This window comes from Copadichromis virginalis, linkage group LG19 (assembly GCF_057382275.1).
Source record: "Copadichromis virginalis isolate Kocher_CV1m ecotype Utaka linkage group LG19, C_Virginalis_male_GT1.1, whole genome shotgun sequence".
Taxonomy (NCBI): domain Eukaryota; kingdom Metazoa; phylum Chordata; class Actinopteri; order Cichliformes; family Cichlidae; genus Copadichromis; species Copadichromis virginalis.
The window spans coordinates 13,026,223-13,054,195 of NC_140636.1; the positions used below are offsets into that span (position 1 = coordinate 13,026,223).

Below are 27,973 nucleotides of genomic sequence, written 5' to 3' on the forward strand. Positions count from 1 at the left end.
ACGTATCACTCCGCGGTACAGCGGTGCGGCTTCGTAGCTCAGCAAAGTCCTTTGACAGATTTTCGAGCGCCGTGTACATAAAATTGTTTCAAGGTCAGTAAACGCAACCAGAGTTCATACATAAGGCACACGGGATTATAAGGGGCACTGTCAACTTTCAGAAAAATCAAAGGATTGATTTTAAGTGTGCCGTATTTTCCAAACAACACGGTAATAACGACGGCCCGCTAGCATGCTCTACCGAAAATAGTGCTTTGTTGTGTATCTGACGGACGAAAACTAAACCAGTTCCACACCAGTGAAGCTGCAGCATTTTTACAAACCAGTTCTGGTTCATCTGTTTCATTCAATGATCCGCTTTCGCTCTTCTCATTCTGCATTGCCGCCATGTGTGTATGTAAACAAAGGCACTGCGCATGCGCGTTTTACACATATTCTATCGCGATATTTCGTTTTCCTATCGTTGCCCAAAATTACACCGTATTACCGTGAACGGTATGAGATAGCCCAGCCCCAGTCCAGAGTATTTTTTGTGAGGTTGAAGCTCAGCCCGCTCTGGCTTCTTGTCGTGTCCTTTGTGATGACGGGACATGATTTTGTGTCACGTTCCTGATTCAGCGTGGAACCCAAACTGAAACACGCACTTTTAAAATGAATGTATATAGAAACATATTTATGCACAGCTATTGATTCACCATAATGTCCACCATGTCTTGTTGTGTTTTTATAGCAGAATCTGTGATTTTGTTTCGTTTCTGTTGTTCATCAGTTAAAAATCATCTAGTTATTGAACTTAAAAAACGTCTTTCCCGTGATGTCTGGTCGCTGCCGCTCTCTCCCCGTGTGATCGCTAGCTAAGCTTACAGAGGTCTCCGCTGCAAGGGCCTGCCTCCACCCAAAAGCTTTAACAGACTCTGGTGTATATGAAGCATACGATGGATAAGAAAACCATGTTTGCGTCTAAAGATTCAGTGGTGATCGTGTTACTGAGGTCAGTGTTTGCTGATTTACAACAAGAAATAAAGGCCTGTTTAATCTGTGCAGCAGAGGAAAGAATAAAAATAACAGAGAAACGATTCCCCTATCAGCAAACTGGCAATACACATGCACACAGATGATGGTGCTTGTCTGATATTTTCATTGGTGCCTGCTCTGTTAAGTAACTGGTCAGTAACCAGTATTGAACTTAACGGTCTGAATTAGGGCTGCCACGATTAGTCAACTTGTCAAGATTACATCGACGATCAAAATCGTCGACACCTCGTTTGAAGCTTTGTAAGATCCCAGAAGACGCAGGAATAAGCAGACGTCTATTACCCACCAGCTCGATAGCTAGCCGAGAGGTCCGAGCCTCGAAAACGGTGTACTCCCCGCACATCGTTTTCAGACCCCCGCGGTCTTTCGCTACTCAGGTTAAACATGATATATAAACAGTGTAGGGACTAATGCGTTACAGTAACTACGTTATTATTGTGGTAATGAGCACGGTAACTAGTTATTATGCCAAAATCAGTAAAGCATTTATTGTTACTGGGATTTAGATGGGGTCGTTACTCGTTACTACTTGTGTTGCGTTCGACTGACCTCGGAAATCGGAACACCGACCTGGGAATGATGTCACACTCGACTAAATAGCGTTTTGGTTAGCGCCAGGGCGACACCCTCAAACATGGTTGTTTTGCTAACCCTCTACAAAAACAAATTACTACTAAACACATATGCAGCTCATCTGCAGTCTAGAATCTAGCTAGACTCATGGCGTCAGTCGACGACGGTCCAGTTGTTTGTTTTAGGATCCACTGCTTCTTCCTAGTGATAGATTAGATTAGATTTATAACACTGCTGCATCAACCCCAAAATGACGTGTTTGCATTTGTAGAGGGTTGAAACAATAGAAATAGATTAAAACAGACAGGAAAAAAAAAGTGACACATAAAACAAACATCGTTAATTTCTAATTTAGTTTCATTAATTTCATCATTAACTTGCACTCACACTGCCATTAGGTGGCACAGTGCAGTGTGGCAGGATAGTGCTAACATGTAAGCAAGCTAGAACACTGGCATCCTTGCTGGAAGCAACACATTAATAAGAGAATTCTACGGTGGCCCTGAGAGGCCAAACGGACCGCAACTTCAGAAAACACTTGCAAAAAGAAAAATGCTGCAAAAAGAAAATGCTGCAAAAAGAAAAACGCTGCAAAAAGCACACACAACACAACGGAAATGTTTCTGGGGAGACAATAACCGGACGGACCAGTTGCACGAACCAAAAAATGCTAACAAGTGCACTGGGACTGGGAGACACTTCAAAGAAGTGGAAGCGGAGCAGCCGAAGAGTAAACTTTCAAAAGTAAGTAGTAAATATCATGTCACTTATTTATGTGCAAATGTTTAATAATGAAGAACATTAAAACATTACTGTTGGCCACATGTCGGCAAAGTTATGTGACATTAGTGATGTTTGTACTTTCAGCGTTTACTTTGTTTGAAATCCTGTACCTCTCTCTCTAGCTCTCTCTCTCTCGCTCTCTCTATATATATCTATCTCTTACAGAGAATGTGATGATTTTGTGGATAATTAAAGTCAGTCATATATCCACAAACACAACAAGCTAAAAGTCAGTGATGCTGCTCGGTTTGCAGTCCTGAATATCACGGCACAAGCAGGATTCACTGCACTGTTAATGTTAGCTATGTTATATTTCTGCCTCTGTTCGTTGGTGTCGAGCCAAACGGACTTTAACATGTGTTTTAACGAGCTGACGGTTCACTCGTTAAGCTGAAAGAAAGATGCTTTAATCACAGGAGTCACACATGTGTCCACTGCACCATCTGGGAACTCTTCTTGTGTCGTAATAACACAAACACTAAATCCTCCTTCTCTGGTGCTGTTTTGTAGCAGTGTGTACACCTGAGACTGTCACCTGTCTGTCTGTCCTGCACTCTCTCTGTTTCTTTCTCTCTGATTGTGGAATAAAAGTATGAACATGTGTTTATAAGTTACACTTGTGTTTGAATCCTGCAGCTTATCACACATTTGATTTCCATGTGTGACAACTGCAAGTGTCCAGAGTGAGGACAGACTGAGGGACCCACTGCTGCTCATCAGCTGTGAGGCTTTGCACCCCTGATGATACACCAGGACAAACTCAGCAGTGTGTGAGGAAGAGGAGGAGGAAGAGCCAGCAGCAGCTGACAGATGGAGAGAATAGACAGACTGTTCCCTGTTTGTGAAGGACTGCTAGGAAAGTTTAGAATAACTAATTGTCTGTCCTGAATCAGTCTTATTAGGTAATGTTCAAATAATTTTATCATTCCAGTGTTTTCAGTGTGGGAGAAAGTACTCGGGGCCTTCAAGTTACACACTATGAAAGGCAGCAACAAGTTTTATATTCAGAAACCTAAAGTATGTATCAGCAGCAGAATGGAGCTAAAAATAAATGTTTGTTTCAGTTCTATGAAGCTTTGAGTATTTTGGATTAGTAGCACTGCTGTGTGTGTTGCATCATATTGCTGTAATTGTTTATATGCTTTATATATTCTGAGCTAAGTTGATCTATAGTGTTACATCATATTCTGTAAGGATGTTATGTGTTTGTAGACTTTCTGCCCAGTTTGACCCATTTAGCAGAAGTCAGCCTGTTTAAGGCTCTGATATCTATTCTGTATGACTTAAAGCAGTTATGACATGGTCTGATTTTCTCACCCAATAAAGGAATATTTCATACATCAGTCTACTCTTCATTCTATCAGACACAGTTATCACAGCTCGTACATTTGCTTTTTACACATGTATGTAAGCATTGAGCCAAATTTAGTAATGCCAGCATACTGAAGGAACGACATTTGTCTCTTATATACAGTGGGGCAAAAAAGTATTTAGTCAGCCACCGATTGTGCAAGTTCCCCCACCTAAAATGATGACAGAGGTCAGTAATTTGCACCAGAGGTACACTTCAACTGTGAGAGACAGAATGTGAAAAAAAAATCCATGACTTCACATGGTAGGATTTGTAAAGAATTTATTCGTAAATCAGGGTGGAAAATAAGTATTTGGTCAATAACAAAAATACAACTCAATACTTTGTAACATAACCTTTGTTGGCAATAACAGAGGTCAAACGTTTACTATAGGTCTTTACCAGGTTTGCACACACAGTAGCTGGTATTTTGGCCCATTCCTTCATGCAGATCTTCTCGAGAGCAGTGATGTTTTGGGGCTGTCGCCGAGCAACACGGACTTTCAACTCCCGCCACAGATTTTCTATGGGGTTGAGGTCTGGAGACTGGCTAGGCCACTCCAGGACAGAAAAGCTTCTTACAGAAGACGTTACAGGTCTGTGAGAGCCAGAGATTTTCCTTGTTTGAGGTGACCAAATACTTATTTTCCACCCTGATTTACGAATGAATTCTTTACAAATCCTACCATGTGAATTCATGGATTTTTTTTTTTTTTTTCACATTCTGTCTCTCACAGTTGAAGTGTACCTCTGGTGCAAATTACTGACCTCTGTCATCATTTTAAGTGGGGGAACTTGCACAATCGGTGGCTGACTAAATACTTTTTTGCCCCACTGTATAATACATCTATAGAGACACTGTCAAAGATACTTGAGTGTCTTTGAGTGAAGATTTAAGGTGATAGGAAATATAAATAGCTGCAACTTGAATCTTTACTGAAGCTCAGTATTTGGCACAGAGTTCATGTTCACTGCTGTAATGTATCGACCGGGCTCAGGGGGTTGGGAAGCGTATCTGTAACCGGAAGGTCGCCGGTTCGATCCCCGGGCTCTCTGTCCTGGTCGTTGTGTCCTTGGGCAAGACATTTTACCCTACTTGCCTACTGGTGTTGGCCAGAGGGGCCGATGGTGCGATATGGCAGCCTCGCTTCTGTCAGTCTGCCCCAGGGCAGCTGTGGCTACAACCGTAGCTTGCCTCCACCAGCGTGTGAATGTGAGAGTGAATGAATAGTGGCATTGTAAAGCGCTTTGGGTGCCTTGAAAAGCGCTATATAAATCCAATCCATTATTATTATTATTATCATAATAATCTGACAATAACTATAATATTGGCCATATTGTATATACATTACCACAGTGAGATGATTTTAGTCTCATGAACAACATCAGCTAATTGTTATTTACTAACTAATCTTGAAATGACTGTTCAGCACAGGAATGAAGCCCAACTATCATGTTTTACAGTCCTGTGGTCTCAGCCTCAGATACTCAACTAATCAAAGTGATGTCATAAAACATGAACGAACAATAAAACATTTTGTTCTCCTTCATTTCTGTCAAACAAAGCTGTATGAAACGTTTCCAGCTGTTAGTATCATGGTTGCTAGGCGACCTGGGCAGCGCAACGGAGGCTAGACCGTCCCATTTCACAAGCCTCGCACTTCCGGCCTCAGCGGTCTTTAAGTACGCGGCCCTTGAGGACTGTTAAGGCTGCAGACCCTGAATTGGGATACAGCCATACATACATGTTTTGGTTTGTGCAACTGGTCCGTCCGGTTATTGTCTCCTCAGAAACATTTCCGTTGTGTTGTGTGTGCTTTTGCAGCGTTTTTCTTTTTGCAGCGTTTTTCTTTTGCAAGTGTTTTCTGAAGTTGCAGTCCGTTTGGCCTCTCAGGGCCACCGTAGAATTCTGAGTAAAACCAAAGTAACGAAGTAACATAGTTACTTTGAAAGTAACGAAGTAACATAGTTCTTTCAAAAGTAAGTTACCCAACACTGTATATATCACTCAGATAACTTAAAAATGTTATTGTTGGGCTTTTTTCAGTGTTTTATGTGTTCCTGAGTAAATCGGTTTGGCTGAGATTAAGTTCTGGTTTTCACACAGTTGAATAAACGTCAAACAGAAAACGGATTAAACAGAAGTGTGAGATGGTCGAGTTTACTCCAGCGTCCTGTTATATTTTAGACAGCAAGGAGCAGACGGCCGAGTTTATTAAACTCCACCAAGACAGCGGTGACGTAAATCTGAAGCCTAGACCGTCCAATTTCACAGCCCTTTACTTCCGGCCTACCCGACCTTCTGAGGACCCGGCCCACGTAGACCGCGAAGGCCGGGTCCTCAGGAGCTAAAGTCTGTGTGAGGGGGTCTTTGATATCCTCTCCAGGGCTCACGGTCCTGACAGCTCAGCTTTGTGATCCAGGTGCATCCTGTGGTTCTGTGTGGAGAATTCGGGCATTAACGAAACCATCGGATGATGTTTTAACACATCACCGGACTCTGTTTGAGCATCTTGTGCAGCTGTTATTGACTCTGTGCTTCTTGTTTTCAGGATGCTGTCCTGACCTGTCGTGCAGATGAATAAACTCCAGGATCCTCGTTGGACCTGTTCATGGCTTCTAAGAAGAAGCAGAAAAACATGGTGTTCCATCAGGAAAGGGCGACCACCCCTGCAACAGCAACCGCTGCCAGCAGCCCCCCTTTGTCATGGTGCGTCACCCCGAAACCCGGGAAGGCGAGCGAAGGCGGGGTGGAGCAGGCTGTCAGGAGGGGCACTGAGCAGAAACATCCCGCCAGCGAAAAGCCTCAGTCGGACACTCTGCCACCGGAGAACACCTGCGGGGGCATCACAGTGACCCTGGAGAACCACAGCATGTGGAACGTGTTCTTCAGATGTGGAACAGAGATGATTCTGACCGAACAAGGCAGCAGGATGTTCCCCTACTGCCGCTTCCGCATCTCCGGCCTGCAGCCATCCAGGAGGTACACTCTGATGATGGACGTCCAGCCATTAGACAACAGTCACTATAGATGGACCGGCAAGAACTGGCAAGCTGATGGTAAAGGAACACGGCATGCAAAGAGTCAGCCTTTTGCTCATCTAGAGTCCCCGGCGACGGGCCAACACTGGATGCAGAGTCCGGTGTCCTTTTACAGGATGAAGCTCACAAACAACATCTCAGACCGAGACGGGAACACTATTCTGCATCCGATGCACCGCTACCTACCGCGACTGCACGTGGTCCAGACAGACAAAGCTGCTAAAGACATAAAACTGAGTGATCCCGGTGTCATTACCTTCTCATTCCCCCAGACTGAATTCATGGCGGTCACAGCCTATCAGAACGCTCGGTTTGTTCAGCTGAAGGTCAACTACAACCCGTTCACTAAGGGACTGAAGGAGGACGGGTCTGGTTCATGGGGAGGAAAACTGAAAGCGAACTCTGGGGATCCGTTCCATAAACAAGGAGGATTTGCTGAGCAGTTTCCTGTGAAGGAGAGCCTGAGGTCTTTGCTGGCAAGCCACAAACCTCGAGCCTCCAAATCAGTGGAGTCCAAACCTTCAGTGCCCGGAGACCTCAAAGACAGTTCCACTACAAACAGAGATCCGCCTGCTGCCATGCCCCCCGGGCAGATTTTGGGGTAAGACTTTGATTCTTTAGTTTCTCTGTACTGAGTATCAGGTGTGTAAGAAAGACGTGTTTCCAGTCAGCCAGCGGACTTCCTGTGTTTAGGCTCATGTTAACCGTCGGTGTGTCGTAATCGTTCTTCCACTGACGAGCACCTCCAGAGAAATATCTCTGTGTGCCACAGCAGCTGGGGTGGGTCTGTTAGGTAGTGGAGAGAGTGGATTACCTCTGAGAAACCCACCACCAGCCCAACTGCTGCTGTCCACCTCAGCCACCTGTGTGAGCTACACATCAAGCTTTAGTTTCATGCACAAACTACAAATCGATGGTGACATGAATAAATGTTTGATGGATCTCCACCTTCCTGCTGAAAACTCAAAAACTGTTTGCAGAGATTTTAAATTGGTGGAGAGATGCTGTACTTGTTTAGAACTAAAAGGGCCAGAGTTCCAGAGAAACTAGAAAGTAAAAGTTCTTCAATGGGAGCAGTTTTGGGGCAACGTTTGAATTTTGAGGGTCTTTGGTTCCCCACCGAACCAAGGGCGTCTTGTTCTGATTGTCCATCAGAATATTCAGGAAAGCGTTACACACCGTTTCCTGATCTTTAGTGTCTTACCTTGAACACACTTATTTTTTTATCTGTTCCATAACGACAGCACAAAGCAGTCTGTGATGGTCCCAGTTACTTGCTGTAAATGTTCAGCTCTGGTTCGTGAAGCCCAGCAGGTGTTCGCACCCAGTACTTTAGCGTCTGAATTATGGGATGGTTTTTGGTTTGTTTTGCTCCTGGCAGTCTGTGGGTATCATAGAAGCAGTCACACATGACTGAATATCTGTTAATTCAATTCAATTTTATTTATACAGCACCAAATCACAACAGCAGTCGCCTCAAGGTGCTATATATTGTACAGTAGATCCTACAATAATACATGCAGACAAAAACCCATCAATCACATGACCCCCTATGAGCAAGCACTTTGGCGACAGTGGGAAGGAAAAACTCCCTTTGAACAGGAAGAAACCTCTGGCAGAACCAGGCTCAGGGAGGGGCGGGGCCATCTGCTGTGATTGGTTGGGGTGAGAGAAGGAAGACAGGATAAAGACATGCTGTGGAAGAGAGACAGAGATTAATAACAGATATGATTCAATGCAGAGAGGCCTGTTGACACACAGTGAGTGAGAAAGGTGACTGGAAAGGAAAAACTCAATGCAATGATTGTTAGGACATCTAGAACCGAGCTCTCCCTGGAATTCTTCCCCTGGATAAATGACTGAACATTTATCTGCAAACTTGAGTTGCTGTGTGACCTGCAGACCTGGTTGTAGATCTAGGTCTGCAACCAGGTGCTAACCACATCTTTGTCCGTGTTCCAGCCAAGGAACTCAGAGACTACCTGGCAGGTTCTGTCCTCTTGATGTCGAGTTCTCCTCTTCACCATCAGCCAATCAGCTAACACAGCGGTTAACGGCAAATCAGACGTGTCACAGCCTCCATGATGGTGGTTGTTTGGTGCATTCAAAACTGAAGTTGGAGGAGATGTTTGTGACATCGTTACACTGCAGGAGAATCATAAAGGCTGAGGTGGCGGGTCAGTTTGCGGTTCTTCTATTCCCTGGAGAACCGTTCTGCATGAGTAAAAGTGAATAAAACCATGAAAATAAGATTATTAAGGGATTTTTAAATGCTTAAAAAAAGAAGAAACAGTGCTCCGAAGCCTTTACTTGATTTATTTTTTTTTAAAGTTAGACAAATACAACATCACAGAGAATCAGAGATCCCAAACCCCTTTGCACAGGAGGAAACGGGCTAATTTTAGCTCCATGTATGAAGCTTGATTGTAAACAGTCCTCTCAACGAGTTTAATGCTGCAGGTTTTGATTGACCTCATAAATAACACCGATGTCACTAATCCAGTGTTTTCGTTTGCTTTGCCTCAGCAGCGTCTCACGTCCAGCTCAGAAGTTGTTCTCGGAGCTGATTCGTGAAGCTCACGTTTCACTGCAGAGATGCAACCTGGAGCAGCTCGGCATCAATCACAGCGCCTCTCTCAGAGCAGAGCAAACCAACACTAAGAACTCGAGTGTAAAAGCTAAAGGACGAGAAGCCCTTAAAGACAGTACATGTGTTAAAGCACCTCCAAGGAAATGTGAAATAAGAGGGACCATTAAGGACGACGGGCAGTCGCTGAATTCACTAAACTGTAACGATGGTGTTGGGAGGGGTGGTCCTGGTCGTGCTGCTCCAGAAGTATCCCAGAACTCCTCTGAGGACTTGGAGCACCGACCTAACCCAGACGCTACAACAGAGACAGCCATGAAGCAGCACAAGCGGCCGGCTCGGCTGCCTCTGCCGGCGCTCGCTCTCTTTCTGAGGCAGCACTCTAAAAAGACAAAGAACAAACCGGACTCTCTGGCCCCGGCAGCTCCTCCTGAGCGCCTGTCCGTATTGGCCAGTTCTGCTGCTTCTTTTGCACATCCGCTTTGGGAAGGTACCGCCGGTGCAGCATATCCCTCCAAGGATCTCGGCAGCCTGAAGCCCGACCTCACGACCTCCGGATGTACAGATCCTCTAGCTGACATGGTTTTTAATGTCTCTGGACAAACCGTGTCTCCTCAGCAGCCCGGTCCAGCTGCTGCTGCACATCTGCTGGGTCCAAGAACTGACGACCGCTCGGCTCGCGTTTCCGAAAGCCCGGGCCCAGAGCCGAGAGGCCCTGACAGTACCCAAGTGTTACCCGGCTTAAACCAGCCATTCTGCTCCCTCGGGGCATCTCTTACTACCTCTTCACTGCCTCCTACTGCCCCCCCGCCCCTCCACACAGTGTTATGTTCCCCGAACTCACCACAAACACCACCTGAATCATCGACACCACCTTTAGACTCCCCCACCCTGAGGTCTTCGCTTCCTGACCCAGAGTGTTCGTCCTTTGGCTATGAGCCGATGTCTCCTGCGAGTTCTCCAGAACCTTTACCTCACCTGCCGGCCTCGATCGCTTTAGAGCTCGACTCTGCGGCCTCTGAAGCATGTGATGCAGCAGGACCTCCTGAAGACTCGCAGGACACCGAAGACCCGTCTGTGTTTAAATGGCATACAGTGTTACCTCCACCCGAGTCCTTCGTAGACACGTCATTCACAACATTTCAGCCTCCACCGCAGACTTTACCTGAGGACCCTGAACCACAGAGTCCAAACACCTCCATGCCTGCTCCTAATCCTCCGGCATCTTTCCCAGAGAGCGAACAGTCGCTGCCCTTCCCCGCAGAGCTATCCCCACTCGCCCTTCAACTGCCTCTGTCGCCAACCTTCTCGTCAATAGACGGCGACGGACTCTCTCCCACGCCTTCACTCGCTGACCTCGTGCAGTTTTTGTCCAATGACGTCGACCTCGGGATGGGGGTGGAGTTTTCGAACACTGAGGCGGCGGCTGTTCCCTGCTTACCTGTGACAGAAACACATGAACCTTCTCAGCAGGTCCATCCGCTCCCAGCCAGAAAACCCTGCAAGCGAAAGAAGGAGGTTCGGCAGCGAAGGCTTGGCAAGAGCGAGGTGGAGCAGGAGGTGGACAACTCCACCTACAGGAGCATGCAGCCGAACCTGGAGGAAGTGGAGGAGCAGTTATTCATCTCTTTCACTTCAAAGGTAACGTTGGATAGATAACTGATCATAAACCACCATAATACAGCATGCATACTAAGGGTTAACACACAGCCCCTGTTTCAGGAGGCTCTTAAGCTCCACCTGGCCGACTCCTCCGACAGGCCGGCTCCACGGCCCACACCTGACGGTCAAAGAACTGCAGACTCACCTGAGGGCGGTGACCGGTTGGACATAAGCGATGAACAAAGCTCCGACTTAAACCCATCCAAACCCAAAGCGGAGAGTCTGGCAGAGATGATCGCTTCCTTCCAGAAGATTCTGCTGAGAGACTTGAAGCTCATGAAGCACAGGCAGGTCATCCACCCTGTGCTGCAGGAAGGTACGATCCCCTGGTTCCTGTTTGCAGGCAGCAGGTAGAAGCTCTCTGTTCTGTCTCTGACTGCTTTTGTTCTTCTCTGTGAAAGTCGGTCTGAAGATGAACCTGCTGGACCCGTCTCTGGCCATTGACCTACAGTACCTGGGAGTCCGCCTGCCCTTCCCCCTGCCGGGCGCCAGCATGGAGCCGCTGTCAACGTCTCAAGGTGAGCATGAGCACGAACAAGCAAAGTGTCCTGACTCACCTGTGCCTGAACACCCAGCCTGAGCAGAACACCTGCGAGTCCGTTTACAGGTAACAGCTCCGCCTGTGTTCTCTTCTGTTTCAGGTGTTTCTGCTGCATTTGTGTCCCGAACAGGAAAAACCACAGACGTCACTCAGATTAAAGGTTGGAGAGCGAAGTTCACGTTGTCTGAGACTCCGCCCACACCTTCAGCCTGCAGACCTGAAGGTGCTTTTCTACGCCATGTGCTCACAGCTGGTTATAGTTTTGTTGTTTTTCAGCTCGGCTCCGGCCGCGCTGGGCCGTGTGCTGGTCTAACTGGTTTGTGTTGAATCCTGCAGCCGGTTCGAGTTCAGAGCCGCAGAAGAAGAACCTGTCGGCGTTCTGCAGCGACATGCTGGACGAGTATCTGGAGAGTGAGGGGAAGCTGATCGACGAGCGTGCCGCCAGCTTCTCCCAGCCGCCGGTGGAGCCGCTGGTGTACGAGCTGCCCACCAGGAGTACCAGCTACGTCCGGACCCTGGACCACGTCCTGAAGAAGCAGACCGCCGACCCCGCCTCCTCTGACCTCATATCTGGGTTCATTCCCCCTTCCAAGAGGCCCCGCTTCAAAGAGCCTAAACCAGGCCGGAGGGGTGAGAGGAAGCAGAAAGGTTCTAAACAGAGCAAACTCAGACCAGAACCTGCAGCTGCTCTGGGTCCTGAACCCAGTCAACTGGAACCTCAGCAGCCTGTGGGCCACGCCCCCTCAGCGCCTCCATCACGCCCAGATTCAAACCCCATCAAGAGGCGGAGGAGGCTCAAACCCAGGACCTCATCTCAGACCCTCAGTCCCTCTAGGGCCACAGTGCCCCCATCGGTTATGTCCAGGGACCTGGCCCCGCTGGAGTCGGACTCTGAGCTGGGGGGTGGGCAGAGCGAGGACGGCGGCAGGAGTCGGCGCCAGCCGATGACCCGTGCTCTGCAAAAACAGAAGGTCCTGGAAGATGGTGCCGTGTGGGAAGGCCTGCGCCGGACCAGCATCACTACGGAGAGGGCCGCCATCGCCCTCACGTCCCTCTTCACTCAGACGGTGAGCATTCATTGGCTGCAGCATCTCCTAGAGGGTGGGGGTGAAAGTGCAGCTCAGTGTAAAACAGCTGTTTGTTTTTGTGATAAATGATCATTTTAATGTTCTCTTTGAAAAATACTGCAGGAACTTTGTGCTGTGTGAGTTTAAATGATGTGAAGGGCAAACTAACAGGTGTTTATTACAGACCAGTAATAACAACCACACACTGTTAATAATCACGGACTATTAAAGATAATTAGACACTATTACAAGGTTACAACCAATGTTCCCTCTAAGCTGGCAGGTGTCTGCGCACAGAAAAAAAATCTAACCTGAATTGAAATTAAAATTAATACGTTAACGATTCTGTTCTTCAGTGTTAGTCAGTGAGTGTCTGGCTGCTCCCGTATGGGATCAGAACGATGCCACCTTATCCCAAAGTCCAGCCGATGATGCGATTCACATTCGTATATACCAGTTTTTAAATTGTGTTGATCGGCCACGTAAAACCAGAGTTATGATAAAAATATCTGCAATGTTTGGTTTTCTTCCTGAATACTGTCGTTGTTTATATTTACTGCGGGAAGAAACGGTAAAAACCGCGTTTTATAGGGAAAACGCTCGAAAGCCTGTGAGCAAAGACAAAACCCAAACTCCTCCTACCCTCCCGTTTGCTATTGGTGCAAAAATGTACCATGTCGACCAATCAAAAAATGATATGGCAACATGGCACTTAGTAGTTTAGGAAGGGGGAAGTTTTAGGAGTGACAGCGTGTTTGAGATGTGAGAGATTTGAGACGTTTAGCGTGTTTTGGTCTAAAGTTAGTGTGTTGTCTTGTGTAGTTAGTGTGTAGTTAGTGTGTAGTGTAGTCAGTAGTTTTGTTGTGTGTGTCAGAACAATGAGGCGACTGCTGTGTTACAGGTGTTACAGCAGTGATACATCTGCTGTTGTCAGGCCTGCAGGTATCAGGCTGTTGTTCTCCTTCATCTCATCATCAATCATCATATAATTAATTGCCCAACATTGGTCATTATTTACTGTATTTTGCAGACAGTTGCAGACTCTCTCCCAGACCACAGACTCATAATACAGTCAGCTTTATACAAAAAAAAGGTTGTTTTCAAAATTGGAGTTAAAGTTATTTTTACTTCCAATAGTGTTAACATGCTACACAGGTCAGTGACTACATTTTTGTTTTACATTCTCATTGTAAGTGGGCTGAAGCAGTTAATTAAAAGTCGTCTAACATAAATGCTGTAATTTGATTATTTTAACCGTAACCTGGATGATTCGATGCCGGCGTGACTACAGTGCACACGTCCAAGAGACCGCTCAGGTAAAGTAATTACAGATTAGTGAGCAGTGGTGCGGTGCTCTCGTGCCGAGCCTTAAACAAACTCTGGGTTATCTGCGTTTATTTAAAGGTCAAAAACTAAAGTAGACATGTTGACTGTGTGACGCTGCTATCAACAGGAAGCACAGATGTCATGTGACAGGAAATCAGTGCAACACAAGCAAGAAAAAAAAACGAATGCGAAACACTCATGAGGAAGTGGGCAGATTTTCACGCACGTTTAGAATAAACAGGTCTGACGTTCTTCTTCAGGGTTTCGTGAGCGAGAACCCGACGGCGCCGATCCAGCTGAGCCGCAGACGAGCGCCGCCGTGTCTGAACGAGTTCTGCCGGCTGGGCTGCGTCTGCCTCGGCCTCTCCCGCGACTCCAGGATCAGCCACTGCGGCCGGCCAGCGTGCATGTTCGGCTGCAGCTGCCTCAAACAGAAGGTGGTCCTCCTCAAGAACCTGGACGGGTCCGACTCCAGCCCCTCCTCACACCACGGGAGCACCAAGAAGAAGAGGAGGATGAAGATGGCCTACGGTGAGTCTCTGCGGTTCACGGTTTAAGCGTCAGAGAAGCATAGATAAAAATAATAACCCCGTGGTCATGTCGCAGTTCTGAAGGAGGCGGACAGCGTCTCCCAGCCTGCCGAGCGGGTCCGGACTCTGTGGAGGAGGGATCTCGGGCGCTCGGATCCAGAGCCGGTACGCATGCCTGAGGCGGCTCCACAGACCCGCCCTGCGGTAAGGACCTGTTTAAACATGGACGTAGCACTTTAAAGGCCGTTCCGCACATTTATCCGCTGCACAAACTACTCGTTTCTTTGTTTCCAGAAGGTCCGAGAAGATCACCGCAGCTGCGCCAGAGTCCGAGGATACTCCAGAAAGATCCGGAAACAGAAGGTAAGCCAGCAGTTCCTGAGGGAACGAGGCTCTTACTGTAAATGTTTGTTCTGCTGTGATTTGTGCCATTACCTGATTCATTGCCAGGTGAAACCGACACCGTCTGTCCACCGGGAGGCAACCAAAGGCACCGTCCGACCTGATCGGCCGAAGCCCCACAAGGTGAAGAAGCTGAAGAAGACCTCTAAGCCTCCTGCAGGTGCGTTCACGCTGCTGCTCTCCCATCAGCCCCTGCTGCCATGTTTTCTGTCCTTTCATGGAGGTTTCCTCTGCAGGTGAAGCCCTTCAGGCTCCGACTCCCTCCGAGCCTCCTCCGAGTCCTCCTGCTGAGCCGACCCCGAAGCCGTCGAAGCGTCTCTTCATCAGGGCCGACTTTAAGTGGAAGAGCGAGGCCGACCGGACCCTCGTGCTGATGGAGCTGTGCGAGGCGATGGCTCAGAACCGGCTAGACCGCCCGTTCTGGATCAAGAACTTCCTCATCCATCCCACCGGCCAGTCTGTGGAAGGCAGCGGCGCCGAGCGCTGCATCCAGTACCACGTCAAGATATCCAGATCCGCGCTGAAGGCGAGGAAATCGACAGCGCCGCGCAGACAGGTGGGTGCCGTCGCAGCCTTCTCTGTAATGGTGCATTTTCATTGATAAGTCATAAAGGTGGTAGAAATGTTTCTGATTGGTTGAGTCTGAGTTTCAGAAACAGTCCTGCCAGCTGATTGGTTAGCTGCTGGGCTGTTTCCACCAATCACAGCTGCGTTCACCTGTGAAACAAATGAGCTTTAGTTTATGTGGTCACCATTTCCTGTCATCCAGAAAATGACCGCAACGCCTGTAACCATGGTTACGCGTGTGTCACAGTGATAAACTCGCCTGACGTGTGATGGTTGATTACACCTCATGTCTTTCAGGTGGATGCAGCATGGGTGGGCAGGAAGGTGGAGCCTCTGAAGGAACGTAACATGAAGAAGGAGCACAGAATGCAGGAGGCGGAGCCTGTGGAGGACTGGCAGAGGGAGGTGGAGGAAGATGACATCACAGAGGAGGATGGCTTCACGGATCAACAGGTGGACGATTGGACAGAGAGCAGTGGACAGGAAGTGACGTCAGAGGCGAAGGTCAACATGGCTCTGCCTTTCCTGACGGGAATCTCGCCTGCCGGCTTCCTCTCAGCCAATAGGAAAGCGCCGGGAGGAACGGACCAGCCAATCAAGGTAAGAATGAGCTGAGCCCCTCATCTGGGACTCTCCTCAGCTCTTTCTGGGACAGTGGCGCGGCTGCCCCTCTGTTGGTCTTCCTTGGTCTCTTGTGTTCTGGGGGCCTCTGGATGTCTGGAGTCTTGATCTCCTCCATACCTGCTTCATGCCCTGGTGGACGGGGCTGTGGCCCCCCCACACCCTCTAGCAGGTCATTACATGAAGGAACCTTTTAAAAACGAGCGCATCCATGCTCACAGGTGTACACACGGGTGCTCACACACACAAACTACACCCTTTTTGGCTCCTACCTCAAAGCACACTGTGCGCTGTCGATCTTACGTGCTGCAAAAAATGTTTAATATTTAGTATTTACTGTTATATTCACATAGATCATTGTGATGTTGTTTATTCTATTACTCTCGTTTTCTTCTGCTTGTTTTCTCTTTTCTCTTTCTCAACAGGTGATCCAGGTGATTCATAGATGTATTTTGTGTTTTTTTTTGTTTGTTTTTGTTTTTTGCCCTTTATCCCACTGGGGATAGGTTAATTGGATAACCCAAATTGTCACTAGGTGTGAATGTGCGAATGAAAGTGAGTGCGATTGGTTGTCTGTCCCTGTATGTTGGCCCTGCGACAGACTGGCGACCTGTCCAGGGTGTACCCCGCCTCTCGCCCTATGACAGCTGGGATAGGCTCCAGTGCCCCCCGCGACCCTGAAAAAGGATAAGCGGAAGCGAATGGATGGCCCTTTATCCCCGTCCCTCTGCCCCGCTGTTTTTCTTTCTTTTCCCCAGTCAAGTCTGTCTCATATTTAGCAAGTGAAAATAAATAAAATAAACAATAAAAGGTGAATCAAATAGACCATTACGGCAAAGCTGGGATGGTCCATCTGGTAAAGTAAATCTGTTGGGCATCTTTATTCGCCTTTAGACAAAAATTCTGATGCAAAAGAGCCAAACGGGACAGGTGGGGAAAAAAGAATGAGCTGAGCTTCTTCACACGCTCGTCACGATGTCACCCTTAATTTCTATCTGTGTTTGCTGACCTGTGACCTGGGCGGAGCGTCACCAGCATCACGATTAACCTGCCGCTCGCCACTCACCTGACTCTCCCTCCGTGTCGTCCTGCAGGTGAACGGGAAGCTCTACCCGCTGGCTAAGATCCAGCTGGGGAGGATGGGGGCGCTCCACCCGGCCAACCGGCTGGCGGCCTACCTGACGGGACGGGTGAGCTCATCCCGTCAGCAGCAGCCATCTCTGCGACCCCCCTCCTCCACCTCTGCTCGGAGGTCGGGGCCGACGCCTCTTGACGTCTCCTCAGCTTCCTCTGTGGTCTCTGACCTTGCTGTGACCACCACAAGCGCAGCGGCCACTACAGCCTCTCCCACTGTCACCACCACTGCTTCCTCTTCTGTGACCCCACCTGGAGCGGTCCCACCGCTCACCCTCCTGACCTCCATCACAGGTGAGCGTTTCCGTGTGATAGTCTGCCTTTGATCAATAAATAATCTCTGTTTCTGCCTGATCGATCAATAAAGTATTGATGAATCCGTCTGTGCTCAGAGTCTCTGTCCAGCAGCTCGCCAGCGCCACCTGTTAATCCATCTCCAGGCACAGCGACCCCTAAAGCCCCTCAGGTAGTGCTGATTAAGGTCCCGCCTCCCCCTGGGACGGTTCCTGTCGTGGCCCCTCGTCCTCCGGGCCCCGCCCCCGGGTCTCAGAGGATGCTCCTGAAGCCGGTCCAGATGGTTTCCGGCGTCCAGTTTTACCGCCGACCCGATGGGAAACTGGTCAAGCTGGTCCCCGTCAGCCAGCTGAGGGCGGTCATGCCCACTTCGCCTGCACAGCCAGGTGAGTCTGCAGACCTTGGGGATGGGCGGGGCGTATCTGAGGTTAAACTAAAATCTTGATTGTGATTCTGTCCCTGCAGGTCCTTCCTCCTCCTCGCTCCTCTCCCCTGTGGCCCACACAGTCAGTCCCCAGGCTCCGCCTCTGCCCTCCTCGCCGTCCCTGAGCTCTGGCTTCCTGTCTCAGAAGGGCACCTGTACCTTTAAGATCCTCCCTGCCGACTCCAGCCTGGACCCCATCATTGTCACTTGTGCCAAAGCTCCGCCCAAGACCCCGACCAAGGTGCTAACGGTGCCAGGCTCCTTCACCCTGCTGCAGACACACCCCTCCAACCCCCCCATGACCCCAGTGAAGCTCCTGTCGCTCAAAGCCCCCGTGCCTCATGGCGCCGAGAAGGGTGTCGAAGGCGCAACGGCATCTGTGGTCGCCACGGGAGCAGGGGGGCTGATCTTCAAATGTACACCACCTCAAATCTCGCCCACCATCCAGATACCCTCAGAGGGCAATCCCACATCCCCACTTTCGTTAGGGTTGAAGGTCATGCCTGCGCCACCGCCAGGTCCTCAACCTGAGGCGGCTCAGGACCCAGTGGAGCTGGACATCATCTGCGTGGATGAGAAGCCACATGTTACCACGGAGACACAGTCGTTAGAGGTGACGTCAAGCAGTGAGACGGAAAACTCGTCAGACTTCAGAGAGTCAGAGAGCGACGATGAGAGGGCGCCGCTCGCCAACAACACGGTAGGAAGGCGAAAAGGAAATACACACACATGAAGAAGATCTCACACACTTCCTGCTCACACATGTGTCTGCGTGTGTGTACTGCAGCGCCTCCTCCACACGGCGTTGGAGCGGCTGCGTCGGGTGCGGCTGCGTGAGCTGTTGGAGCGTCTGAGGAGGACGGTGGGACAGTCGGGGGAGAAGACGTCAAAGGTCTCGACGCTGAAGACGGTCAGTAAATGAACGCTTCTGATTGGTCGGTGGATAGGTGGGTTGGAGGGTAACGAGTGGTGCTGTCTGCTTGCAGGCGGTGGAGGTGATCCAGGAGCTGAGGAGGAAGGAGTCACAGCTGAAGAGGAAGAAGAGGAGGCTGAGGAGGAGGCGGGATGAGTACCTGTGGAGCATCGCGCCGTCAGCAGGTGAGAGGCAGAAAGACTCAGGTGGGTCATGTGACCCTGACAGTGGCCTGGTTATTGGGAACGTCAGCACCGAGCAGGAGACGAGACAGAGCGATGTCATGTTCACGCAGGAACTATACAGCTTAGGGGGCGTGACCAGGACATGCTCTACAGCCAATCATGTGAAGATTAATCAACCGCTGCGTCCCGATAATGAATGAATAGTTTAGTACGCCCCATCAGCAATGTGCGCCAGAGGTCAGCTGACAGCCGCTGGACTTGGAAGTTGCTGGGGGCGTCGCCTAATGACTGACGAAGGATGTGATGCTGACAGTGTGCGCTCTCTCACCTGTAAAATCCACACGATCAATAAGACTGCGGTTAACACGACCACGTGACAGATTTAGCATCATGTTTATCAAAGTGTTTATTTATTCAGGTGTCAGACGGGTCCTCAGGGCGGCGCTACAGGACGCCTCTGACACAGTCAGGAAGCTGACGCAACGATGCTGTGATGATGCCGACGGTGATGATGGCGGTGATGAATCTGTGGCTTGGTGAACCGTAAAGCTGCTCTATACTCTGGCGAGTAGTCGTTCAGTTCTCTGATCGTCCCGGAGCGTTTCTGACAGCGAGCAGGCGGATGTCGCCTCCAGCGCGTGTTTTTTAAACTCTACTGAGAAACTGCGAGACAGGCATGCGATGACTTCCTGTTTGAAGACGCGTCTCTGACTCGTGTGTCTGCTTCTTATTTAGATCCGATCAAACCAACAGCAGCAGTGATGGCGGCGGCGCCAGAACTTTTGGATGAGCCGACAGTTATCTCATCAGATGAAGAACGAGTGGTTGTCACGGACAGCGATGTAAGAAACCATCATGGAAATTCATCTTTAACTCACTCTGACCACAGGAAGCTCCCTAAGTGTTTATTTTTTCAAAATAAAAGCACAGCTTTACAGGGAATAATTTATGGGAAAACGGAGATGAGGAGAGTGAGAGAAGCGAACTTAATTTATATGAAAAAGCAAGAAGTAGCAGGAAGTGAGACTAGGATTAAAAACCCTGGGATTAAATGTGACCCTGATCAGGTAAAGAAAAGTTCAGAATGAAGTTTAAAGAGTTTGATGAGATTTAAAATGAAGATGAGGAAACGAATGAAGATTTCAAAAACAAGCGTCAGGTGGGATTAACTGTCAGACTGTGCTTACAAAGAGCTTTGATTATTGATCGGTTGAACTTGAAGCCCGTCCAGCCATGCCTCACCCAAGGCGTCTGTGTTTGTGCCAGGTGGAGCAAGAAGATGATGAAGGTTGGGGCGTTGCCACGGAGACGGTGGGAGTGAACAGTTGGCTGGCGAGGAAGAGGAGGAGCTCAGAGTAAGAACCTTCCCTCGGCTCTCCGGGGGTCACCTGACTCCAAAAAGAACTACAGTAGAGAAAAAGGGGGCGGGGATAAAACCAAATATGAAACAACAACCACTGTGAGGACGCTGCCCCACGGTGGTGGAAGTTGTAACTGCTCACCTGGTGGAGGTCAAAGGAACTGTAGGTTAGTGGGCCCGTGTTTAAAGTGTCTCTTCATGTTTTCAGGCTGAAGGAGGTGACAGCTCCTCGCGCCGGCTCTGCCCTCCTCGCGGCTCTCAGATCGGCCACGAGCAGCTCAGACTCTCCTCAGGAGCTACTGCTGGAGCAGGTAACCAGGAAACACCTGTAAATCATCAGAGGTGCTCTTAGCTCCTCCTCCTCTGATCAGGAACCTCCCGGGTTTCCTTCAATTTCTCGCTGATCACTGCGATTTAAACGCAGAGGGGGAGGGGCTGTCGACGCTCCGCTGATGAAGACGAGCCTGACGTTTTCTGTGCTTTTCTGTGTTCGAGGCTCGACACGAGATCGAGGCGCTGCAGTCGGAGATGGAGGACCTGAAGAGTCTGAGGACGAGTCTGACGCAGCAGAGGGACGGACACGTCAGGGACATCTGCAGCAGAACAGGTGAGGCGTAGGTTCATCGTGTGAAGCTGAAAACTCAAAGAGCTCTATGAACCCCAAGGCCTCGAAGACCTGCCTGCTCATCTGGAGGCGGAGCTCTAACCCGTTGGTGTGTTTGGCTGCAGGTAAGAGCGAGCGGAGGATCCTGAGGAAGCTGCAGCAGTTTTCGTCCGAGCAGGAGAGGCGGCAAGCACCCAATCAGGTCACAGCAGGGGGCGGGACTTCTGCTCCTCCACCTGCGGGCAGCGATGGGTGTGGAGCAGGTGACAAGGTCGACAACATTATCGCGACAACAGCAGCCCAACAGAAGTCCACAGATGCCCCTCCTACTTCTGTTTCTGCCCCACCCACTCCTACACCTGTCCAAGTGTCATCGGCCCACAATGCACCTGTGGACACGAAGCGTTCAAGGACTATTCCGAACATCCTGTCTCGCAGTAAGACTCAGGCTCCGCCTCCATCTGTGATCACAAAGGCCGCAGAAGGTGAGACCAAGACCTGTGAGCTCCTAATGAAATGATGGATTATTCCACTGAGTAATGCAAATGTCTGTGATTGTGTTTGTGAAATATTCAGGTTTAAGTTTTTAAAGGAAATGTTTTTTTATGTGAAAAATGAATAATGTAAGATACAGTCAAAGGTCAGGTAACAGGAGGCAGGCTTCTGTGTCCGACCTGATGTCGCTCCTGTCATTGTGATTGGTTTGTGGAAAAAGCTTCTATTTTTATATTTTTAAATAGTAACGTAATTTAGTAAACAGTGTTTTTATCTTGTTTCACGTTTAAACGCCGAACGTGGTGCGTTAAAAAACAACGTGAGATTTTACGGATCTGGGGCCCGTTCTTCGTACCTCGCTAAGTAAGTTAGCTGGATTTGATTGTTGACGATTTCGCGTGATCCTGGATCGTTCGGTTCCCCGAAGCTCATCCGGGACTTGCTGCCATAGCAACAGAGCCATAAGCGTAAACCTGCTCGGGAGCAGGTTTACTTTATGTAAACAGGATTAGATCGCGGCCACTCAGGTATGTCCGCTTCATTTATACAAAAGCAACAGCGATATTCCACCACTGTTTCACCATAAATAAATAACATCAATGTAACTAAAGATAATGCAGTACTTGATCCTGTTATTGATTTCATACAGATACATACAGGTCATTTCCTAAAAAAGGGAAATGTACTATTAACATTCTATTACATGTATGTGATTATTACAGATGTAATTCATATTTTAGAGTAGTAATTGTAAATTACTTCGTGTAATCAAGCTGAGAGACCACGGCTATAAAAGCGAAGGTGGATTTGGGAAGTCTGTCGCAGCCATGTCCTGTCCGTATACGCGAGCAACCCATTGCGGAAGGTGCAAGATTGATAAGGAGAGTTTTCAGAATTCCGCGTATATTGCGGGACAGACAGGATCCTTTAGCTCAGCGCGACAGTGTGCTCATTGAGAGATATCGATTTTCCCGTGAGGGTATTATTTACTTAACCAACTTGTTGACGAGGGGGTGCAGGACCACCACCTGTCTTTTTTTTTGCTCTGCCCTTTTCTTGGTTGCTGTTATGAACAAACAAACAGATTATTTCAGGGTCTCTTTCCAAGAGACGAAAAGCAATATAAGTGATAAATATTACCATTCTGTAGAATATTCCTATATTCCACTTTTACTTGTTCCCATGTTCTAGTGGGTCCTGTTGGGGCTCTAATGTGAAAGGGGATATAATATAACATAATATAATATAATGTAATATAATATTGGATAATATAGTGTAATATAATAAATCTACCCTACCGCCTACTGGTGTTGGCCAGAGGGGCCGATGGCGCCATATGGCAGCCTGGCTTCTGTCAGTCTGCCCCAGGGCAGCTGTGGCTACAACCGTAGCTGCCTCCACCAGTGTGTGAATGTGAGAGTGACTGAATAGTGGTATTGTAAAGCGCTTTGGGTGCCTTGAAAAGCGCTATATCAATCCAATCCATTATTATTGTTGTTATTATTAAATCACTTACGAGTTTAATTTGTCAGCAACTTTCTGCCAGCCCTCTCTCCTTGCTTTTGCAGCCGTTGCAGTGTTCCCTTGCGTTTTAATTAAACTCTGAAACTCCTGAAATCCCTCACTCAAGAGTTCTTGCTCTGCTGCCGAAAAATACCGAGCGCTCTCCTTCGACATTTTCGCCGACCAATCAGAGGGTTGCCGATCAATGTTTCTACTATCGATGCGTAGCCCCTTTTACGACACCCAGTGATCTCACATTACTTCATCCAGCTGTACTAATCGTCAACAGCAGGTGTGTTCGGAGAACCGGATTAGCGAGCTCACGGTTAGCGCGATGATTTGGTCTTGGATGTGTCATTTGATCTTGGATGTAGTAAGCGACGTACGAAGAACGGGCCCCTGAAGCGTAACCTACATAAACACTGAGCGTTCGTCCTCAACAAACCGACTGGAAAACAACGAGCTGCTGACACGAAGCGACGAGTAAGAAACAGTTTGTGGGTTCGTCCGTTGTCAGGAGAACGGTTTATTGTCCGGCTGCGCTCGTACTCGTGTCAGGATGTCAGGCGGGCAGTTTGAGCTGGGACGACATCAGCGCTCAGCTGCGTGTCTGACGTAAAACGCTATTTTATGATTTCATTGCATATTCAGTACAAGTGTGCGATTTGAGCTATAAGCACACTGCCAAATGCAGTGATGTGATTGGTCAGATCTGTTTATCTGAAACATCAGAAAAATCGAGCTTGGTTCGTATTTTCCGCACTATAAGGCGCATTGAGACAAACCGCTGTTGCCTTGAGTGTGTAGAGACTGTAGAGACACTTCTACCTGCTGTGAATGTGACTGTAAAGTGCTTTGTGGTCTTTAGGGACTAAGTAAAGCGCTATACAAATACAGACCATTTACCATTTGTTCTCTGTCCAATAACCCACTGTTCAGTTTTGTCCTCTAACTGCGGCCATCGCGCCGTGTTCCCTCAGAAACTCCTCTTGTTCTAGGTCATCTTCTTGCTTCCTCCACTTGCACACCATCGACTCAATAATGCCGAATCGTCTCGCAGCTGCTCTATTTCCATTTTCTACTCTGATTGCTCGGAGTTTAAAATCCGCTTCGTAAGCGTGTCTCTTCGCTGGTGCCATTTTGAAGTCGTCGTACACACACAACACGGTAATGTTGAGTTAAAGCACAGTACGTATTACTCTGCAAGGCTCCTGGCAATGGTAACCGTAACGCTCTGAGAAGTGGCACTACATTTTTATTTATTTATTTTTGACAGATTTTTGAGCATCGTGTAGCCATAAAATCGGTTCGAGGTCAGTAAGCACAAACCAAAACTCATACATAAGGTGCACTGTCGATTTTTGTGAAGATTCAAGGCTTTTACCTACGCCTTATAGTGCGGTAAATACGGTACCATAAATTCGTCCTGCGAACGGCTGCATTAAGAAAAGGTGAGTCTCACCCGGGGGTGCTGACTCCATGTAAACAGGGTGGCTGCTGTCGGCTGATCTATTCAATAGAATAGAATAGAATATCCTTTATTGTCGTTGTACATGTACAACAAAATTATGGGTGCTGCACGCGGCTGTGCAGGAGCAGACAAGAGGAAAGCCCCCAGTGGAGAGTCTGTGTGAGTGACCCGAGTGATGAGGTCACCGTCACAACAAAGCATTGAAGCAAAGACTCGACAGATCGTTGCAGATTAAAACTAATTAGTTTGTTTTTTAAGTTTTCAGATTAAACTTCCTGTTTTCCTTCACCTGTTCGCCCAGGTAATCCTCCAGGTGACCCGTCGTCCTTTCAGAGTCTCGTTCCAGCTGATCTTCTCTCTGTGGTCGGGGCACCGTTACCCAGGCAACCAGTCCTGACCCTGAATGCTGTGAGAGCGGGTTCAATGGTGCTGCAGCCGGCGCCGTCTCCAGGTACTGACACGTGGAGCCTGAACGCTCTCTGGTTGGCTGTGCTTTTATTTAGAAACTCAGATGTTTCTGTTTTGTGTGTAGGCTTGGCCTCAGTCACCCTAAACATTCCCACTCTGACCAGTCAGCAGATCCATCTCACCCCACTGCTCTGCCCACCGGCCAGGCCTCTCGCCGTCACCAACCTGACAGGTAACCAACACTCTCCTCCTCGGTTTTATTTGTCCTCGAGGCCAAACAAACATTCTTGGATATCATTTATACAGCAGGTGCGTCTAATGAGCGGTTGTGCAGGCGCCGCCTGTTCGTATCTGTGAAAGACGGCGTGAAGAGAAGTTCAGTCACGCAGGTTTTAAACACGAGTGTGAAAAATTCACCTTGAATCACTCAGCAACGGCGCTAAGAGGACGATAGCGGCGACCTGTCCAACAGCTCTGAGCTTGCCGTGACGCCGCGTACAGTCCGCAAAGCTTCGCTCCGAATATCTCATAACAGGAAGCAGGACAGCTTACCGTGAACCGCTGCCCTTTGCGCCTAGCTCACACTTTTTTTCTCTCTCTCTCTCTCAGCTCCACCCACATTCACACAGCATTGGTAAGCTCCTCCTCCTTCCGGGTCGGACTCATTAGCATCTGTCAGATGGACAAATTAAACCAAAAAACCCTCCGAGAAATACAAAAACGTTGTTATTGTAACGGCATATGATTGGTTGTTTGGCCGATCAGCTGATCATCTGTTTACTCTTCCAGGCTCCAGCCTCAGCGGGGTGCTGAAACTCATTCAGACCAACACACAACAGCAGGCTCCGCCTCCAACCCATCAGCTGCTCCCTGGTCTTCCGGCTCCTCCTCTAGAGGTCTGCGATGCATCATCTAAGTCCTCAGATCGAATCATACACCAGGACCAGACTCCACCCCTCGGTGAGGTCACACCTGCATCCTGGTCGTATTGCGGCTCTGACAGCCAAACAGAGGAGAGAGAGGCGAAGCCTGAGAGCAGGGGCGAGAACAAGAGCCTGCCGTCGCTCCTCGATGAGTTTGTCTTCCTTAATCAGCAGGTGGAAAAAAACCAGGACGCTGCAGCGGTGGATGGAGCTGACGAGGAAGGACACACCCACAGCCCCTGGATGCTGCAGCTGGACTCAGACTCTGACACAGATGGGGTTGGGCCTAACCTCAATACAGAAACGATGTTGACCACTTCAGGCAGTCCTAAAGGAGGCGTGCTGGCCCCGCCCCCTCTGCTGCAGATGAAGGTGGGCGGAGCCAAAGTGGCAAGCCCAGGCAACAGGGAAAGAGAGGGCACAGTGGCAGGGGGAGAAGAGGGGCAAGGGAACAGGGGCGTGGCCTGGAGGCCGATGCCGAGGCTGGTTCCTCTGGGATTAAGAGGAAACGCCCCCAGCTGACATCACACGCAGAAATAATGATGTCACAGCAGCTGCACCTTCCTGGTTGGGTCCTGATGGGAGTTGGCACATTGGGAGGAAAAAAAGAAAAGCATAGACTGATTGTGGCGCTTCCATGGTAACAATCAGTTATCGTTTGTGGATTACTAAGGATCAATATTCAGGTATTGATTGGTTTGGAACAGGGCGACGGTGTCCTGGTTTTCCGACGCGCTGACCGGAAAAAACGCAGACGCTGCTTCTGAAAAATATGGAAGTGCCTTAAACCTGCGTTCTACCTGACAGCCACCAGGGGGCAACACTGCAGTTCTGTCCTATAGAAGTCTGCAGCACGACGCTGCTCTGACCTCTGACCTCTGTACACGCTTCATGCTGAGGTCATGTATCTCAATCATGTCTTTCAAAATGGAGGATCAGCTGTGGTGTTTTGTTGATTGCTCATTGGCTAATGACTCGTCAGTCACTATGTTATCCAGTGAGTGAGCGGTTTCATGGTCAGACCCGCCCCTCTTCCTCGCAGCCAAGATAGTGGGGATTTCAGTTTTTAAAAATGTCTGTTGAACCTGTCACATCTGTCTTTGAAAGAGTTACTGTAGCATGCTGTTTTCAGTGGCTGCATTCAGAGAAACTTGATGGCGTGCTGAGGAAGAAGCCCTGTCCCCACAGAATGTTCTGATGTTGCGTTCAAATGTCTTCCTGTTTGTATCGGCGCCAGGTGAGCCGAGAGACGCCTTCACAGGTTGCAAGTTCATGTCTGAGAGTGGCGTCCACGTCACAAAGAGAGCGCATTCGGGCTACTCGCCTCCAAACGTTCATACTTTATTCTGAAGGTCCAGCTATTGTTTCCTGCTTTTATTTTTTTATTTAAAGGAACTTTGTGAAAGCGGTCAGTGTCTCACCATGGTGGAATGTTTCAGTTTCTTCATGTTTTGCAGGAAAAACGCAGTCATCACAGGGGACTCACCTGGACTCACCTTTTCTTTTTCTTAATGACTTTTTCTACATGTTTACCTCAGCTGGAAGGAAAACAGGTACCAATAAAAGTTAAATATTTGAGTCTGCATCCTACTTTTATTCAACAAAAGGTTTCCCGGTGTGTTTGATGAGTTTCTCACCTGAAACTTTCAAGTTAAAGCTGAGTTTTCTGATTCAGAGTACCTGAACACATCATCCAGCAAACGAGGAAAAATAAATAATCAGTAAAAAAAAAGTTTCTATCCAGATGAGTTGTTTGAGTTTCTGATTTAAAGTGTTTGATTTATTTTGGCTCACCATCGATTTTTATGGCGTCATTACAGGTAAGTTACGGCTAATATAGGGAAAAAAAGAAGCTGCGGTTAGTGTCCGGTGCCGCTGAGAGGCGCTTATGCTCTGCGCTAACAGTGAAGACGCGTCATCCGACTTCTGACACGCGACACCGGACGATGACTGTCAAAGTAAAAGCATCGCATCTTAAGAAAAAAACAACTTTCGAAAGAAAAATCTTGTTTCATGTCAATAAAAGTAAGTGATCAGTAAATCTTGCTTTTGAGGCATTGCTGTGTTAAATCCGAAGTAATGTCCATGCTAAATGAGCTAATGATAACAGCAGAGGTGTGGACTCGAGTCACATGACTTGGACTCGAGTCAGACTTGACTTGAAAAAAAGTT

The 27,973-nt window shown here is 48.5% G+C and overlaps 1 protein-coding gene across 4 annotated transcripts in view; it reads left to right on the forward strand.

Moving 5' to 3' along the window:
- The window catches only part of mgaa (MAX dimerization protein MGA a), a 29,313-nt gene extending 1,934 nt beyond the window's left edge, over window positions 1–27,379 (forward strand). The window contains exons 2-26 of one of the 4 annotated variants that reach the window (XM_085441832.1): window positions 6,295–7,385; window positions 9,311–11,012; window positions 11,094–11,349; window positions 11,435–11,551; window positions 11,675–11,797; window positions 11,911–12,641; window positions 14,228–14,498; window positions 14,574–14,701; window positions 14,792–14,860; window positions 14,948–15,059; window positions 15,136–15,455; window positions 15,764–16,066; window positions 17,182–17,515; window positions 17,614–17,901; window positions 17,981–18,639; window positions 18,727–18,849; window positions 18,926–19,037; window positions 19,773–19,879; window positions 20,304–20,392; window positions 20,606–20,708; window positions 20,893–21,004; window positions 21,127–21,486; window positions 24,772–24,921; window positions 25,003–25,110; window positions 25,488–25,652. In XM_085441832.1, the coding sequence (XP_085297958.1) occupies window positions 6,355–7,385; window positions 9,311–11,012; window positions 11,094–11,349; window positions 11,435–11,551; window positions 11,675–11,797; window positions 11,911–12,641; window positions 14,228–14,498; window positions 14,574–14,701; window positions 14,792–14,860; window positions 14,948–15,059; window positions 15,136–15,455; window positions 15,764–16,066; window positions 17,182–17,515; window positions 17,614–17,901; window positions 17,981–18,639; window positions 18,727–18,849; window positions 18,926–19,037; window positions 19,773–19,879; window positions 20,304–20,392; window positions 20,606–20,708; window positions 20,893–21,004; window positions 21,127–21,486; window positions 24,772–24,921; window positions 25,003–25,110; window positions 25,488–25,516 (7,737 nt within the window). In that variant the 5' untranslated portion in view covers window positions 6,295–6,354 and the 3' untranslated portion in view covers window positions 25,517–25,652. The other 3 variants (XM_085441829.1, XM_085441831.1, XM_085441830.1) reach the window with 3 other exon arrangements.
- The last annotated feature ends 594 nt before the right edge of the window (window positions 27,380–27,973 follow it).